Raw genomic sequence first — 17,713 nt, 5'->3', positions numbered from 1 at the left:
CATTCATCATTTCCCATTGTATTGTTTATGTACTACGTGTATATTTCATGTAAAAAAAAATTTTGTTTTAATACTTCTGGGTGTCAGGAACGGATTTATTGTATTTACATTATTTCTTATGGGGAAAATTGATTTGCAAATCGTAAATTTCGTTTATAGTAGCTCCTCCAGGAACGGATTAATTACGAAAAACGAGGGACCACTGTATTGTAGAATCACTGAATCACTGAAGAAGGCACATTTTCCTCTCTCTCTCCCTCCTCCACTTTGGTACTTTGCTACGAGTTCTTTCTTGAATTCTGTTGTGTTTCTCACCTTCTTTACCAGAGGGCTGGCACTAGAAGCTTTCTTTGTGCCCATGGTGGCTTATTTAGCAGTTGCAGATGGTGGAAGCCACTCTCGAACATGTACCGTGCAACCGACAAATTGCGAGGCAAATGACAAACTGCAAGGCTATTGTTTTTTTTTTCAACAAGTCTGCCATTCCCACCTGGGCAGGGTGACCCCCCCCCCCCAAAAAAAAAAAAAAATCCCCAAAATGAAAATACTTTCATCATCATTCAACACTTTCACCTCATTCATGCATAATCACTGTTTTTGCAGAGGCACCCAGATACAACAGTTTAGAAGCATATGTAAAGAGGTCAGTGGTCAAGTGCGGTCATACCGCTAAGCTCTTGGGAGTTAGCGTGGGCTGTTACCCATACCATGGCTTGTTGTAGTGCTTTAGAATCCCAGGTTCATGTGTTGAAGAAGGAGATTCTACTTCTTCAGGAGGAAAATAGGAAGCTGAAGCTTCGCATAGATGAGTTTGGGAGCGAGTGTCAGAAGGATTTAGCTGGTAAGGTAGGAATGGTCACCAGCAGTGATAGTGGCAGCCACTTTAAGTGGCAAGTGGTTCACAGTTCAGGAAGAAGGAAGATGAGGAGAGTTAATAGAGAAGATGTGAAGGTAGGAAATCGATTCTCTGTTCTCCAAGACGAGTGTACTTCATTGGTTAGTGAGGTTGAAGGTACCACTGATTCCCTTGCTAATCAAGGTAAGAATATTTTAATAGTAGGCGATTCTCAGGTAAGATATATGGATTGAACATTAAAATGGTATAAAATACCGACAGGTTGTTAGGTAAGACACATGTGCAACAGTTAGGTATCTTTATTTCGAAACGTTTCGCCTACACAGTAGGCTTCTTCAGTCGAGTACAGAAAAGTTGATAGAAGCAGAAGATACTTGAAGACGATGTAATCAGTCCATCACCCTTAAAGTTTTGAGGTGGTCAGTCCCTCAGTCTGGAGAAGAGCATTGTTCCATAGTATGAAACAATATGGAGATGAAGTGACAGGATGGAACCTTATATAGCGCCAAGAGGTGAGACGTAGGTCACTAGAAGAGGTAAGGACTCAGATGTTGGGAGGGCAGGTCCTTCTCAAATCCAGCCGTTCTCACTAGTGGAGGTTGTCGAAGTTGATTGCAGGTCTGTACAAAGATACCCTTGTGTTGCAGTGTCTGACAGATTGAACATTAAAATGGTATAAAATACCGACAGGTTGTTAGGTAAGACACATGTGCAACAGTTAGATATCTTTATTTCGAAACGTTTCGCCTACACAGTAGGCTTCTTCAGTCGAGTACAGAAAAGTTGATAAAAGCAGAAGATACGTGAAGACGATGTAATCACTCGACTGAAGAAGCCTACTGAATCTGCACTCTCTCGAAAGGCGTAGAATTAGGGGGGATATGATCGAGGTGTATAAATGGAAAACAGGAATAAATAAAGGGGATGTAAATAGTGTGCTGAAAATTTCCAGCCAAGACAGGACTCGCAGCAATGGTTTCAAGTTGGAAAAATTCAGATTCAGGAATGATATAGGAAAGTACTGGTTTGGTAATAGAGTTGTGGATGAGTGGAACAAGCTCCTGAGTACAGTTATTGAGGCTAAAACGTTGTGTAGTTTTAAAAATAGGTTAGATAAGTACATGAGTGGGTGTGGGTGGGTGTGAGTTGGACCTGACTAGCTTGTGCTGCTGGGTCTGGTACAGTGCTCCATCCTTGAGTGGGGATGACCAGACTGGGTGGGTCATTGGGATAATCCGGGGGGTGGGTCATTGGGATAATCTGGGGGGGGGGTGAAATGGACCTGCTCCGCATGGGTCAGTAGGCCTGTTGCAGTGTTCCTTCTTTCTTATGTTCTTATACAAAATAAAAAGTGACCTGAAATAATTTAAACAAAAACAGGGCCCCAATTATATATATACCATCCTATTACACATCCCACCAAACTGCCAATATCCCAAACCCCTCCTTTAAAGTGCAGGCATTGTACTTCCCATTTCCAGAACTCAAGTCCGGCTATATAAAAATAACCAGTTTCCCTGAATCCCTTCACTAAATATTACCCTGCTCACAATGCAACAGCTCGTCAGGTCCTGAAAACCATTCGTCTCCATTCACTCCTCTCTAACACGCTCATGCGCACTTGCTGAAAGTCCAGGCCCCTCACCCACAAAACCTCCTTTACGTCCTCCCTCCAACCCTTTCAAGGACGAGCCCTACTCTGCCTTCCTTTCCCTACAGATGTATATGCTCTCCATGTCATTCTACTTTGATCCATTCTCTCTAAATGAGCAAACCACCTCAACAACCCCCCCTCTTCAGCCCTCTGACTAATACTTTTATTAACTCCACACCTTCTCATAATTTCCACACTTCGAATTCTCTGCATAATATTTACACCACACATTGCCCTTAGATGGAACATCTTCACTGCCTCCAACCACCTCCTCGCTGCAGCATTTACAATCCAAGCTTCACACCCATATATGAGTGTTGGTACCATTATACTTTCATACATTCCTTTCTTTGCCTCCATTGATAACATTTTTTGTCTCCACATGTACTTCAACACACTGTATTTTTAAGAAAAAACATTACAAAAGACGAAATTTATGAAGCACGAGGCTTAGGAAACTTGAGGGACATCTAAACTGTCGTATCTGAGTGCCTCTGCAAAGACAGTGATTATGTATGAGTGATGGTGAAAGTGTTGAATGATGATGAAAGTTTTTTTATTTCTTTTTTTGGGGTTTTCTTTTTTTTGGGTCACCCTGCCTCGGTGGGAAACGGCCAACGTGTTAAAAAAAATTATCCTTTACCATGGAAGCTTTTATTTTTTAACACTACAATCTTCCACTGAAATAAGGTGACCTGAAAAGCAAGGCAACACATTCACTATCATTTATTCAATACTTCTCTTGCCAGAAGTATGGAGACATCACAATTCACATGATCTTCTGAGCTGTGGTATCCTCACCCATCCTTCAGAGTGGAGGCACTGTTTCATAAGAGCATGTTCATTTAATTTGTTTGAGACTAGAACTAAAGATAATGCTGTAATCTTTCTTTGAACATGCCAGCCATCCCCCACCAAATCAGGGTGACCCAAAAAAGAAAAAAAAAAAACTTTCACCATCATTCACACTATTACTGTCTTTGCAGAGGCATACAGGAATGACAGTTTAGATGTCAATCTAAACAGCAAATATCAGGTAGAATTAAAGGAGAATGGGCAAATATTTCCTTAAGAATTGCTTGCTGATACCATCATTGCTTTACAGTGTCTGTTACTGACTTACACATTTTTTTTTTTTTTTTTCAACAAGTCGGCCATCTCCCACCGAGGCAGGGTGACCCAAAAAAGAAAGAAAATCCCCAAAAAGAAAATACTTTCATCATCATTCAACACTTTCACCACACTCACATATTATCACTGTTTTTGCAGAGGTGCTCAGAATACAACAGTTTAGAAGCATACACATATAAAGATACACAACATATCCCTCCAAACTGCCAATATTCCAAACCCCTAATTTAAAGTGCAGGCATTGTACTTCCCATTTCCAGGACTCAAGCCCGACTATATGAAAATAACCGGTTTCCCTGAATCCCTTCACTAAATATTACCCTGCTCACACTCCAACAGATCGTCAAGTCCCAAGTATCATTCGTCTCCATTCACTCCTATCTAACACGCTCATGCATGCTTGCTGGAAGTCCAAGCCCTTCTCCCACAAAACCTCCTTTACCCCCTCTTTCCAACCCTTTTGAGGACGACCCCTACCCCTCCTTCCTTGCCCTATAGATTTATATGCTTTCCATGTCATTCTACTTTGATCCATTCTCTCTAAATGACCAAACCACCTCAACAACCCCTCTTCTGCCCTCTGACTAATGCTTTTATTAACTCCACACCTTCTCCTAATTTCCACACTCCGAATTTTCTGCATAATATTTACACCACACATTGCCCTTAGACAGGATATCTCCTCTGCCTCCAACCGTCTCCTCGCTGCTGCATTTACCACCCAAGCTTCACATCCATATAAGAGTGTTGGTACTACTATACTTTCATACATTCCCTTCTTTGCCTCCATAGATAACGTTTTTTGACTCCACATATACCTCAACGCACCACTCACCTTTTTTCCCTCATCAATTCTATGATTAACCTCATCCTTCATAAATCCATCCGCCGACACGTCAACTCCCAAGTATCTGAAAACATTCACTTCTTCCATACTCCTCCTCCCCAATTTGATATCCAATTTTTCTTTATCTAAATCATTTGATACCCTCATCACCTTACTCTTTTCTATGTTCACTTTCAACTTTCTACCTTTACACACATTCTCAAACTCATCCACTAACCTTTGCAATTTTTCTTTAGAATCTCCCATAATCACAGTATCATCAGCAAAAAGTAACTGTGTCAATTCCCATTTTGAATTTGATTCCCCATAATTTAACGCCACCCCTCTCCCGAACACCCTAGCATTTACTTCTTTTACAACCCCATCTATAAATATATTAAACAACCATGGTGACATTACACATCCCTGTCTAAGACCTACTTTTACCGGGAAGTATTTTCCCTCTCTTCTACACACCCTAACCTGAGCCTCACTATCCTCATAAAAACTCTTAACAGCATTTAGTAACTTACCACCTATTCCATATACTTGCAACATCTGCCACATTGCTCCTCTATCCACTCTATCATATGCCTTTTCTAAATCCATAAATGCAATAAAAACTTCCCTACCTTTATCTAAATACTGTTCACATATATGCTTCAATGTAAACACTTGATCTACACATCCCCTATCCACTCTGAAGCCTCCCTGCTCATCCGCAATCCTACATTCTGTCTTACCTCTAATTCTTTCAGTTATAACCCTACCGTATACTTTTCCTTATATACTCAGTAAACTTATTCCTCTATAATTTTTACAATCTCTTTTGTCCCCTTTCCCTTTATATAAAGGGACTATACATGCTCTCCTCCGCCAATCCCTAGGTACCTTCCCCTCTTTCATACATTTATTAAATAAAAGTACCAACCACTCCAACACTATATCCCCCCCTGCTTTTAACATTTCTGTCATGATCCCATCAGTTCCAGCTGCTTTACCCCCTTTCATTCTACGTAATGCCTCACGTACCTCCACCACACTTACATTCTGCTCTTCTTCACTCCTAAAAGATGGTATACCTCCCTGGCCAGTGCATGAAATTACCGCCTCCCTTTCTTCCTCAACATTTAAAAGTTCCTCAAAATATTCTCACCATCTACCTAATACCTCCCTTTCCCCATCTACTAATTCCCCTACTCTGTTTTTAACTGACAAATCCATACTTTCCCTAGACTTTCTTAACTTGTTTAACTCACTCCAAAATTTTTTCTTATTTTCATTAAAATTTCTTGACAGTGCCTCTCCCACTCTATCATCTGCTCTCCTTTTGCACTCTCTCACCACTCTCTTCACCTTTCTTTTACTCTCCATATACTCTGCTCTTCTTATAACACTTCTGCTTTGTAAAAACCTCTCATAAGCTACCTTTTTCTCTTTTATCGCACCCTTTACTTCATCATTCCACCAGTCACTCCTCTTTCCTCCTGCCCCCACCCTCCTATAACCACAAAACTTCTGCCCCACATTCTAATACTGCATTTTTAAAACTATTCCAATCCTCTTCAACCCCCCCCTCCCCCACTACTCATCTTTGCACTAGCCCACCTTTCTGCCAATAGTCGCTTATATCTCACCCGAACTTCCTCCTCCCTTAGTTTATACACTTTCACCTCCCTCTTACTTGTTGTTGCCACCTTCCTCTTTTCCCGTCTACCTCTTACTCTAACTGTAGCTACAACTAAATAATGATCCGATATATCAGTTGCCCCTCTATAAACATGTACATCCTGGAGCCTACCCATCAACCTTTTATCCACCAATACATAATCTAACAAACTACTTTCATTACGTGCTACATCATACCTTGTATATTTATTTATCCTCTTTTTCATAAAATATGTACAGTGTATTACTTATTACCAAATTTCTTTCTACACATAGCTCAATTAAAGGCTCCCCATTTACATTTACCTCTGGCACCCCAAATTTACCTACTACTCCCTCCATAACATTTTTACCCACTTTAGCATTGAAATCCCCAACCACCATTACTCTCACACTTGATTCAAAACTCCCCATGCATTCACTCAATATATTCTTATTAATTTTTTAATTAGGTTGTGGTGTTTTCAGTGTTCCTCTTTAATATTTTGTATTGGAAAAAATAATTGATTAACTTGTGGTGTCTGTGAAAAGTAAAAAGAACAACAAAAAAGCTTATAATGGGAGAAAGAACTAAGTGAATGCTTAATGTAACTGGATTTATTTCTTCAGACTTACTGGGTGCTGAAGCTGTTTATTACCCAGTTAAAGGCCTTTAAATGATAAGTCAGTTAAGACTGTAAATGTTTGAACTCTAATGTAAAATTTTGTTTGTACTGTAAATTATTTTTTTTACCCCAGATATATGTCATCACAATTGCTACAGACAAAAACAAACATGAAGCATTTCAGCCAGTTCTAGATACATATATTCAACAAAACTTCCACGCAACCCTCGCATACAAGTAAGGATTTACCTAGTTTTTAATTTGTTTTTTAACAGTAAAGTCAAGTTGTATGTGTTATCACATTAATGTCTTTATAATGGTAATTTTTTTTACTTGAATTTATTTTCACTTTTTTTTTACCACATTGATCATTTCCCACCAAGGTAGGGTGACCCAAAGATGAAAACAGTCACCATGATTTACTTAATAACTGTCTTTTTGGATCACCCTGCCTCGGTGGGAAATGGCCGATGTGTTAAAAAAAAAAAAACTTTCCTGCCAAAAGTGCTTGGATATCACATATTCCTCTGTATGGCAGTATCTTCACACATCCTTCTGAGTGTATGCACTGTACTTTACTTCCAGACTAAGTCCAGCTATCTGATTCCTCAGAATTCCTTTATGAATATTATCTTGCACTTCCAAAAGCACATCAAATCTTCAGAGGTCAACTTGCCATCACATCCCCTAATGTCACACCCTCATATATTTGTGAACTGTGGCAATGATATCTTAAACTTCATTACAGTAAAACCTCAATTTAATGGGCTAATAGGAAGAAGTCACTTGTTGGTAATGGAGAGTGTGGTAGATGGGGACAAGATTGTTATACTGTGATTGTAGCACTAATGGGCATTTCTGTAACCATCAGACTTTTTCCAATGTTTCCAAATTAATCAAGCCAGTGGACTTCTCCCATATTTCCCAAAGGCTGTTAAATCAAGATGTGTTAAATCAAGGATACACTGTAGTTTAAAAGTTATAGAACATTGTATTAGTATCAATTCAAAATTGACCATAAAATGGGAGGAATAATTACAGTCTCTCCTCACTTAGGAATGTACTCATTTACTGACACCTTAGACTTACAGCAGGTTCTCTGACAGTATGTATACCTGAATAATGTATATTAGAGCTGATTTCCTCTATTTTGATTATTACAATGTACAGTAAATTACTGTGTAAACATTTAAAAATATACCAGAAATGTTAAAATGGTGCAAAGGTGACATTAAAACAATTTAAGAGATGGTTGACACAAACCCACTACCATTATGGTATGCTCCTCACTTAGCGATGGATTCGTCTACCGACATAGTCTTAGGAACGTAACTCTGTTGTTAAGTGTTATTTTTTATATGTGATCATGCATTTATTTATTAACTGAACACACTTTCACAAGGAAATAATACTAATATAATATATTTTCAGCAAATTGATCCATGTTCTAAAATACTATGTAGAAGAGGGACAGAACACAGATCTGCAAGAAACCTTGAAGAAAGCCATGAAGTGCCTTCAGTATGTTTTCAAATTTATCATACGCTCCAGACAACTTTTTGTTGAGTAAGTTTTTATAACTTATACAGAATTTTCTTTATTTATTGATTTTAATCTTAGGTAACTCTTCAGCTTTTATATCATATGCTTTTGGATGTGTTAATGAATTATATTTCTTAGTGTAAAAAAAAATAAGACGAACAAAAATATTAGTGTATAAGTTCTTTCTTTCTTTCAACACAACGGTCGTATCCCACCGAGGCGGGGTGGCCCAAAAGAAAAAACGAAAGGTTCTCGTTTTACATTTAGTAATATATACAGGAGAAGGGGTTACTAGCCCCTTGCTCCTGGCATTTTAGTCGCCTCTTACAACACGCATGGCTTACGAAGGAAGAATTCTGTTCCACTTCCCCATGGAGGTAAGAGGAAATAAACAAAAACAAGAACCAGTAAGAAAATAGAAGAAAACCCAAAGGGGTGTGTATATATATATGCTTGTACATGTAAGTGTAGTGTGACCTAAGTGTAAATAGAAGTAGCAAGATGTACCTGAAACCTTGCAAGTTTATGAGACAGAAAAATGGACACCAGCAATCCTACCATCATGTAAAACAATTACAGGCTTTCGTTTTACACTCACTTGGCAGGACTGTATTACCTCCCTGGGTGGTTGCTGTCTACCAACCTACTACCTAGAACTGTTTAAGTTATTCAGCAAAATTTGTTTGTAAAACTAAAGAAATATCATGTGAAAGTGTTGAATGATAACGAAAGTATTTTCTTTTTGGGTCACCCTGCCTCGGTGGGAGACGGCCGACTTGTTGAAAAAAAAAAAAAAATCTTAGTTACTGGTCATTTGCTTATATCAAGAATTGAAGTGGTCTTACTACTGATTCATAAGGTAGCAATAAATCCACAACAGTCATAAAGTGCCTGGAGAATGTGAGGTAATCAGGTCTGATCTGACTTGTTCACTGGATACCATATTTGGGTGGGAAGGGAATTAATGAAGGGCCCTCTCCTAAGAGAGCAGTAGTGAGTGAATACTGAAGGCTTACTGCAGAAGCAACAGTCAGATATTTTTACGGGAGGGCCTCACTTATACGTCAGGTTAAGTTCCCGGCTTCCATTGTAAAGCAAAAATCGCCATAAAAAGACTGATAACATGTTTACACTATCTTATATTAGTGAGCAATAGAGCTAGGCCTAAAAGATGCATATACAGTGGACCCCCGCATAACGATTACCTCCGAATGCGACCAATTATGTAAGTGTATTTATGTAAGTGGGTTCGTACGTGTATGTTTGGCGGTCTGAAATGGACTAATCTACTTCACAATATTTCTTATGGGAACAAATTCGGTCAGTACTGGCACCTGAACATACTTCTGGAGTGAAAAAATATCGTTAACCGGGGGTCCACTGTATAATACACACGTTACTTACCTTAAAATATTTTCGTACTTTGCTTATAGTGGGTGATGAATGTTTATTGTAGGTATCCTGAATAAATGAAGATGGGGTATAATTGAAAAATCACTGTATTAGCAAAACACTCTAAAGCGTGGCCTGTCTGTACTATTAATATATCTAAGAAGAAATTTATGTGCAATTTACTTACCAGTACATTACTTACAATTCTCATATCAATACATGTATTTTATTTTAGTATAACTGTGCACAGGGTTTTTCTTTTTAAAGAAATTCCTAATTTCTTTTTCTTTGGACATAAAAAGAAATTATGTGATCAAAACGGCACTCGTAGTAAATTTGTCGGTATTAATTTGTATCTTGTCACACACTTAATTATGCCTTGAAACATGATGCTTCTGTTTATCTTCATGCAGATTATATGGACGTGGACAAGAAGAGTTTGAGAAGAGTCTACAAAAGTTACTGGAGGCAATGGCTTCTATGATGAAGCACACCTTGGACTCCACTCTCACTGTACAAGCTCATTGTCTCAAGTATATCACCACAACTATTCCTGATATCATAACTAATTTTGATTCAGTCACAATGAGGTAATCTAAAATGAAGTGCATGCATTTTTATAAATGAGCCATAATAAAAGTGTAATATCTAGCAACATTAGGACCAGTAATATGTAGTAATAATAATTATAAAAACAGCAACAATAATAATAATATAAAAGTGATAATGTGAGAGGTTTGAAAAAGCAACAGGCTTGTGTGAGTGTGTTAGATAGGAGTAAGTGGAGGCAAGTGGTTTCTTTGAGTTGATGTGCTGTCGGAATGTGAAGAAGGTAACATTTATGAAGGTATTTAGGGAACCAGTTAGTTGGACTTGAGTCCTGGAGGTGGGAAGGACAGTGCCTTCACTTTGAAGGAGGTGGGGGTGGGGATTTTTGCAGTTGTGTACTGTAGTATCTGCACTCCTCTGACAAGACAGTGATGTAGTGAGTGATGGTGAAAGTGTTTCTTCTGTTTTGAGTTACCCTACCTTGGTGGGAGATGGCTGGTTTATTAAAAAAAAAAAAGTCAGAATTCCTTAGTGTGTTACTTTCCATTATTTCTTTAAATCATTGTCCAGTTTATAAGTCAGTAGATGAAGAAGAAAAAATGTTCATAGAAAATGATTTTATTTAACAGCCACATCTTGGTGAAGATGATTGACAATCTAGACCAAAAGCGTATTCCGAAGCAGAAGTTGATGACTGTGAATGAAATCGTTCACAGTGAGCTCTTTAAAATCCCAGACTGTCGGCGAGTATTGCTTCCATCATTCATTAATCACATTCGTCGACTTTTGGCTTCGAATGACGAGGTAAGCTAAGGAAGGTTATAGAACATGTACTGATATGTTAGTTTATTTTACATTATTTTTTAATAATTCAGTTTCCATTTTTCTATCATGCATTTCACTTTTATTAATGTAAATAAATGTTAATATGTAGTGTATATATTTATATAATTTTGTTTGGTGATGGTAAATAGTGTTCCCTGTGCATGATTATTTAAATATTGTACATAAAAGATTCATTAATTTCCTATGCAACCCACTTTGATCAGCTTGTATGTAATTACATTGCCTCTGCTTGTTTTATTTGTTTACTTATTGTACTTACGTACTTATAATTTAACCAGCATGCATGATTAATCTCTGCAATGCTTTTTTTGTGGTGGTTTGATATTCTTGGTAGATTCTTACGTATATACTTTTTTTATTACATTTTAATATTAGGGCACAAGTTGGGTAAAAGTCTGATACTATACAGTATAACTACAAAAATCCAAACTCTAAACATCCCCAAACTGCAGGAAAAGGCATTTGCCTTTCAGTGTACATCTTCAGATTCATCCAAACATAAATTGCAAATGACTGGAGTTATTTTTGCAACTGGATGGACTTAAGTTGGGTTGAACCAAAGTTGGCCGTATGGATATCATTGGGCTTTTAATGTAATTTTTAATTAATATAAACCTTATTAAGCTCTTAGAATGGCTTCTGGACAAAATAGTGCAATGTCATGTAAATAAAAGGAACAAGTTTTTTCTTAATATTGAACAGAAAATCAATGTATTGTTGCATATAAATATAGAGAGTAGAGGCTTCTTATACATCACAAGAGAATATAATTTTTGTTTAAAAAATAGCCATTTAAAAGGCAGGATTCAGACCCATGGTTAGCTTGTCCTAAACTAGCAGTCTAGTGCTCCAACCACTATACTATACTATACTATTAAGCCAGCATGGTACAGTGGTTGTAGCACGGGCTAGCTTCACAACTGACTTGCCATAGGCTCGCATCTTGCCCATTCCGAAAATTATAATCATGTATTACAATTTTGTGAGTCACTGGTGTAAAACTTTGTATGATATAGTGGCCCAGAAGGATGTTAAAAAAGTTCTTAAAGTTCTGTTTAGACACTGTATCAGACAAGATCTAACTTTGAAGAATTGGGCAAAGTTTTTTATGAGTAGTCTAGAGAAAGAGAGAGAGAGAGAGAGAGATTGAAGGCTTGTGTTTATTGGTGATGTATATGAGAAAATGTTTTATGAGAAAATTGATCTTAAAGATCACTTTAAATTCTAGCAAGGTTGGCTCCATAATTTTAAGCTAGGCAGGAAATAATACATATTTCTATATGTGAGAAATTGTCTGTGGATGTATATTCCTCTGATGTATATATACAGGTGCCAGAATGTTTCTTATGAAACATAACATGGGAAAGGCAGCTAGTGACAGGATACCCCAGCCATTCACAATACCCTCAACCAAAAAGCATTCATACTCCTCTCCCCCTCCAGTAGAGCCTCCTTGATGCCAGTGAGAGGCTTTTCATCCAAGGAATTGGACCTGTGCTCTCCTTCCTTGGATCAAACCTGAGTGCCTCTCATTCCCTGTATGTCCCCTATGGATCTAGGACTCTCCCATGATTGTAATAATAATACTAGTCCTCCACCACAGCAGTCTCTATTAAACACCATAATTCTGCAATAATACTTTCCTTTATCAAAGATTGCAGGATGATTTGGTAAGTACCCTCCCTGTAAAGCATAATATTTACTATACCAGTTCAAGTTTAAGGAGGATTTTTTTTTTGTTCTGTTTTTTAGCATTACAATTAGACTTACAAAGAGTGTCTTCACTCTGATCTAACATGCTCATAGAAGCCTTCTAGCTGCTCAAGCCTTTAGTACTCAGAACCTTAATTTACCCCCTCCCTACATCCCTTCCTGTGACCACCCTACCCCTCCTTTGTTCCATACCCAGATTTATGCACCCTCTTTGGCATCCTGTTCTCCATTATAATATGAGGTAGTTATGTTAATTGAGATTTTATATATATATATTTTTTTTTTCAACAAGTCGGCCGTCTCCCACCGAGGCAGGGTGACCCAAAAAGAAAGAAAATCCACAAAAAGAAAATACTTTCATCATCATTCAACACTTTCACCTCACTCAAACATAATCACTGTTTTTGCAGAGGTGCCCAGAATACAAGTTTAGAATTACATACGTATAAAAATACACAATACAGTGGTCCCTCATTTATCGTCGTTAATCCGTTCCTGGAAGTGCAACGATTATCGAAAAAGACGATTTTCGAATCAATTTTCCCCATAAGAAATAATGTAAATCCAATTAATCCGTTCCTGACACCCAGAAGTATTAAAGCAAAATTTTTTTACATGAAATATAGATGTAGTATATAAACAATACAATGGGACATGATGAATGAAACATTAACAGCATAACACTTACCTTTATTGGCAATTCTTCTTAGTGTATGGAAGACTGGAGGAGGAGACAGATTGCATTAGTTACTCTTTGGAAGGGGAATCCCCTTCCATCAACACCTCAGGTACCAAGTGCTTTTCTGGGGTTACTTCTCTTCTCTGTTTCTTAATGCCACTAGGACCAGCTTGAGAGTCACTGGAGACCTGTCTCACAAAAAAAATGTCCAGAGAGCTCTGTTTCTGGCATCTCTTTAAAACTTCCCTAAAATGGGCCAAGACTCTGTCACTGTACAAGTTGCCGATATGGCTTGCAACATCCTTCTCAGGGTGATGTTTCTCCATAAATCTTTTCATCCTACCCCACATTTCAAAATTCTCCTTAATTTCTGAAGAAGGCACCTTCTTCCATCTCTCTTCCTCCTCCTCTGCAGCAAGATTCTGAGCTGCGATCTGTTCCTGTTCCTGCTGAAGCTCTTGCAGCTCCTCAGCTGGCCAGTTTGGCCACACGTACGCCACTTTCATATTGTTCAATGATGTTTTTCTTAAATTCAATCATATTTCTCACTTTCTTTACCAAAGGCTTGGCACTAGGAGCTTTCTTTGGAGCCATGGTAGCATATTTAGCACTTGCAAGCACTAAAATGAATGAAATATTATGAAATATTTCGTATGAACAAGTGAGGGGACCGTCGCTCACTGGTAAACAATGGCACACTGACTGGGAAGGGAGGTCGAGGCGGCTCAGAGCGTGAGTACGCGTCCCGGACGAAGGACGATTAGCGAGTAAACTGACCATTTTCGAGCCAATGTTTGGACGAGTATAATGCGACGATTTCCGAAAAGGACGACAATTGAGCCGGACGATTATTGAGGGACCACTGTATATCCCTCAAACTGCCAATATCTCAAACCCCTCCTTTAGAGTGCAGGCATTGTACTTCCCATTTCCAGGACTCAAGTCCGGTTATATAAAATAACCAGTTTCCCTGAATCCCTTCACTAAATGTTACCCTGCTCACACTTCAACAAATCGTCATGTCCCAAATATCATTTGTCTCCATTCATTCCTATCTAACATGCTCACGTACGCTTGCTGGAAGTCCAAACCCCTCGCCCACAACACCTCCTTTACCCCCTCCCTCCAACCTTTTCGAGGACGACCCCTACCCCGCCTTCCTTCCCCTTCAGATTTATACGCTTTCCATGTCATTCTACTTTGATCCATTCTCTCTAAATGACCAAACCACCTCAACAACCCCTCTTCAGCCCTTTGACTAATACTTTTATTAACTCCGCACCTTCTCCTAAATTCCACACTCCAAATTTTCTGCATAATATTTACACCACACATTGCCCTTAGACAGAACATCTCCACTGCCTCCTTGCTGCTGCATTTACAAACCAAGCTTCACACCCATTTAAGAGTGTTCGTACTACAATACTTTCATACATTCCCTTCTTTGTCTCCATAGATAACATTTTTTTGTCTCCACATATACCTCAATGCACCACTCACCTTTTTTCCTTCGTCAATTCTATGATTAACGTCATCCTTCATAAATCCATCCGATGACACGTCATCTCCCAAATATCTGAAAACATTCACTTCTTCCATACTCCTCCTCCCTAATTTGATATCCAATTTTTCTTTATCTAAATCATTTGATACCCTCATCACCTTACTCTTTTCTATGTTCACTTTCAACTTTCTTCCTTTACACACACGCTCCCAAATTTGTCCACTAACCTTTGCATTTTTTTTATAGAATCTCCCATAAGCACAGTATCCTCAGCAAAAAGTAACTGTGTCACTTCCCATTTTGTATTTAATTCCCCATAATTTAATCCCACCCCTCTCCCGAACACCCTAGCATTTACTTCTTTTACAACTCCATCTATAAATATGTTAAACAACCATGGTGACATTACACATCCCTGTCTAAGACCTACCTTTACCGGGAAGTAGTCTCCCTCTCTTCTACATAAAATACAATATTCTAGTCAAGTAATATAATGTAATGTAGGAAATGAAAATGTGAGGTACTAATGCTAATTGAGTTGGCCAGCATTTTTGCAGCTGAGTTATGCTCAGTGTTCATTACTGTCATTTGCCTTGCAACCATGTCTGTCCCAATCATTGTTTTGAGTGCATTACAAGCTATCCATGAATATGATTCCCTACATGTCATATTGTACTTTCTATGCAAGTGTCAAATTTCTGTCAGGTACAAAAAGCTTTTATTGGGTAACAGGACAATGACAACATAGGCTCAAGTCACTTGGTCCACTATTCATGATCCATTAGTCTTCTACAGGGGAGTCTCTTTCTTGAAATATTTTCCAGCACTATACCAGAAACTCCTAAACTGTTGGAGAGTGTTGGTCTGAATTACAGGATGATAAATTGTTTCCCATCAAATGCAGTTAGGCTTCTTCCCATTTTCTTTCCATCACCGCCAGGCATGAGTTGTTAGAATGGGGAAGAGTAAGAAGCAATGTACCACAAGGATTGGTATTAGAACCAATAAAATGCCCACAAGGCTAGGAGAGTGTGAATCTGGCAAGGGGCAAGTTGGGAGGTGAGCTAAGGGGTCAAATCTTAGGGACTGCAGGGGTCGAGTCTTAGCTTGACCCCTGCAGTCACTTACAGGTGAGTACACTGATACCATATTTAAAGATGCTTGGTGCCTCTCTGCAAGGACTGCCAGGTAATTCCAGCTATTCACCATATATTATTACACTGTCCTGTCTATCAAGAGAGCATGCAGAATTCTCTTTCAACATCTTGAATGCCCTTATGCATTCCATTTGCCCTCCTTGCTGGAGTTTCACTTGTGATACAGATTCACTGACTAACTGAAAATCAACACATTGCACCAATTATGATGTTAATTTTATACCTTCATTAACTCTCAACTCCCATAACCCCCTACCCATACAACTTAAAGAACCTGTGCACTGTATAACCCATACAAATTTGGCTCCTATTTTTGAATATATTAATAATAGTGCAATAAAAGCTTGCACCATGGTTTTAGGGGCCTTCAGCTCATAATTGAGGGACCGAGGTTCAGTCTTGGCGTAAGTGGAAATTTTAGGCATGTTTCCTTACACTTGTCCCTGTTCAGCTAGCGGTACGTAGTATCTGACTGTTAGCCAAATGTTGTTAATAGCATCCCTAGGAGGGTGTTGTTATAGCTTAGATAGGCTTTGATATGAGTTGAAGTAGGATAATACCTGCTTTACTGTATACTTACCAATGTAAAAAATTTGTGAAATTTGGGAATTATGAATAGTGTACAATACCTTAAATTTTTAGGCATAACTACCTCAAAAATTAGGGCATACTGAATATTGGCTAGCAGCTGCCTCCACAATGAGGATTCACAGTTAGGATAGATTGTTAGGCAGATGGACAGACTGATTTATCATTGACATCCTTTCCAGTGATTATATTTGAAAATATACTTTTGAGTGTAGTTATGGTAATTTTTAAATTATTGTGTATGTTAGTAATACTTGGAAAAGTAAATTTAAAGATTAATTGGTTTTCTTTACATATTAATAACTTGTTTGAGAATGTCCTACTTTGTGTATTTTGAAGCATTAATGCTTCTCATAATTTATTAGTGAATGAAAAAGTAATACCGTAATGTTGGACGTTGAAACAACTTGCTAGTTACGATTGTTATTTTTTGCATATTTGTCACATGTGATAGTTTGTAATGATACTAAAGAATGAGTGACATATACAGTAGTACCTCGGGATACGAACTCAATTCATTCCAGAAGGCTGTTCGAGTGCCGATACCAAACGAATTTGTTCCCATAAGGAATAATGTAAATTAGATTAATCTGTTTCAGACCCCCAAAAATACACTTACAAAAGCACTTGCATAAATCATCTTCTTCTTTCAACATACCAGCCGTATCCCACCGAGGTGGGGTGGCCCAAAAGAAAAAACTAAAGTTTCTCCTTTTAAATTTAGTAATATATACAGGAAAAGGGGTTACTAGCCCCTTGCTCCCGGCATTTTAGTCGCCTCTTACGACACGCATGGCTTACAGAGGAAGAATTCTGTTCCACTTCCCCATGGAGATAAGAGGAAATAAACAAGAACAAGAATTAGAAAGAATATAGAGGAAAACCCAGAGGGGTGTGTATATATATGCTTGTACACGTATGTGTAGTGAGACCTAAGTGTAAGTAGAAGTAGCAAGACGTACCTGTAATCTTGCATATTTATGAGACAGACAAAAGACACCAG

At 38.3% G+C, this 17,713-nt stretch overlaps 1 protein-coding gene across 4 annotated transcripts in view; it reads left to right on the top strand.

The window, feature by feature from the left end:
• mbc (myoblast city) overlaps positions 1–17,713 on the top strand; it is a 238,864-nt gene that overhangs the window by 68,602 nt on the left and 152,549 nt on the right. For all 4 annotated transcript variants that reach the window (XM_070085738.1, XM_070085737.1, XM_070085736.1 and 1 more), the window contains exons 16-19: positions 6,874–6,977; positions 8,172–8,306; positions 10,088–10,264; positions 10,853–11,027. In XM_070085738.1, coding sequence (XP_069941839.1) covers positions 6,874–6,977; positions 8,172–8,306; positions 10,088–10,264; positions 10,853–11,027 — 591 coding nt within the window. The remainder of the gene's footprint in view (positions 1–6,873; positions 6,978–8,171; positions 8,307–10,087; positions 10,265–10,852; positions 11,028–17,713) is intronic.

This window comes from Cherax quadricarinatus, chromosome 17 (assembly GCF_038502225.1).
Source record: "Cherax quadricarinatus isolate ZL_2023a chromosome 17, ASM3850222v1, whole genome shotgun sequence".
In the NCBI taxonomy this organism is placed as follows: domain Eukaryota; kingdom Metazoa; phylum Arthropoda; class Malacostraca; order Decapoda; family Parastacidae; genus Cherax; species Cherax quadricarinatus.
The sequence above is the reverse complement of the archived record's forward strand: the minus strand, read 5'-3'. Positions and strand labels throughout refer to the sequence as shown.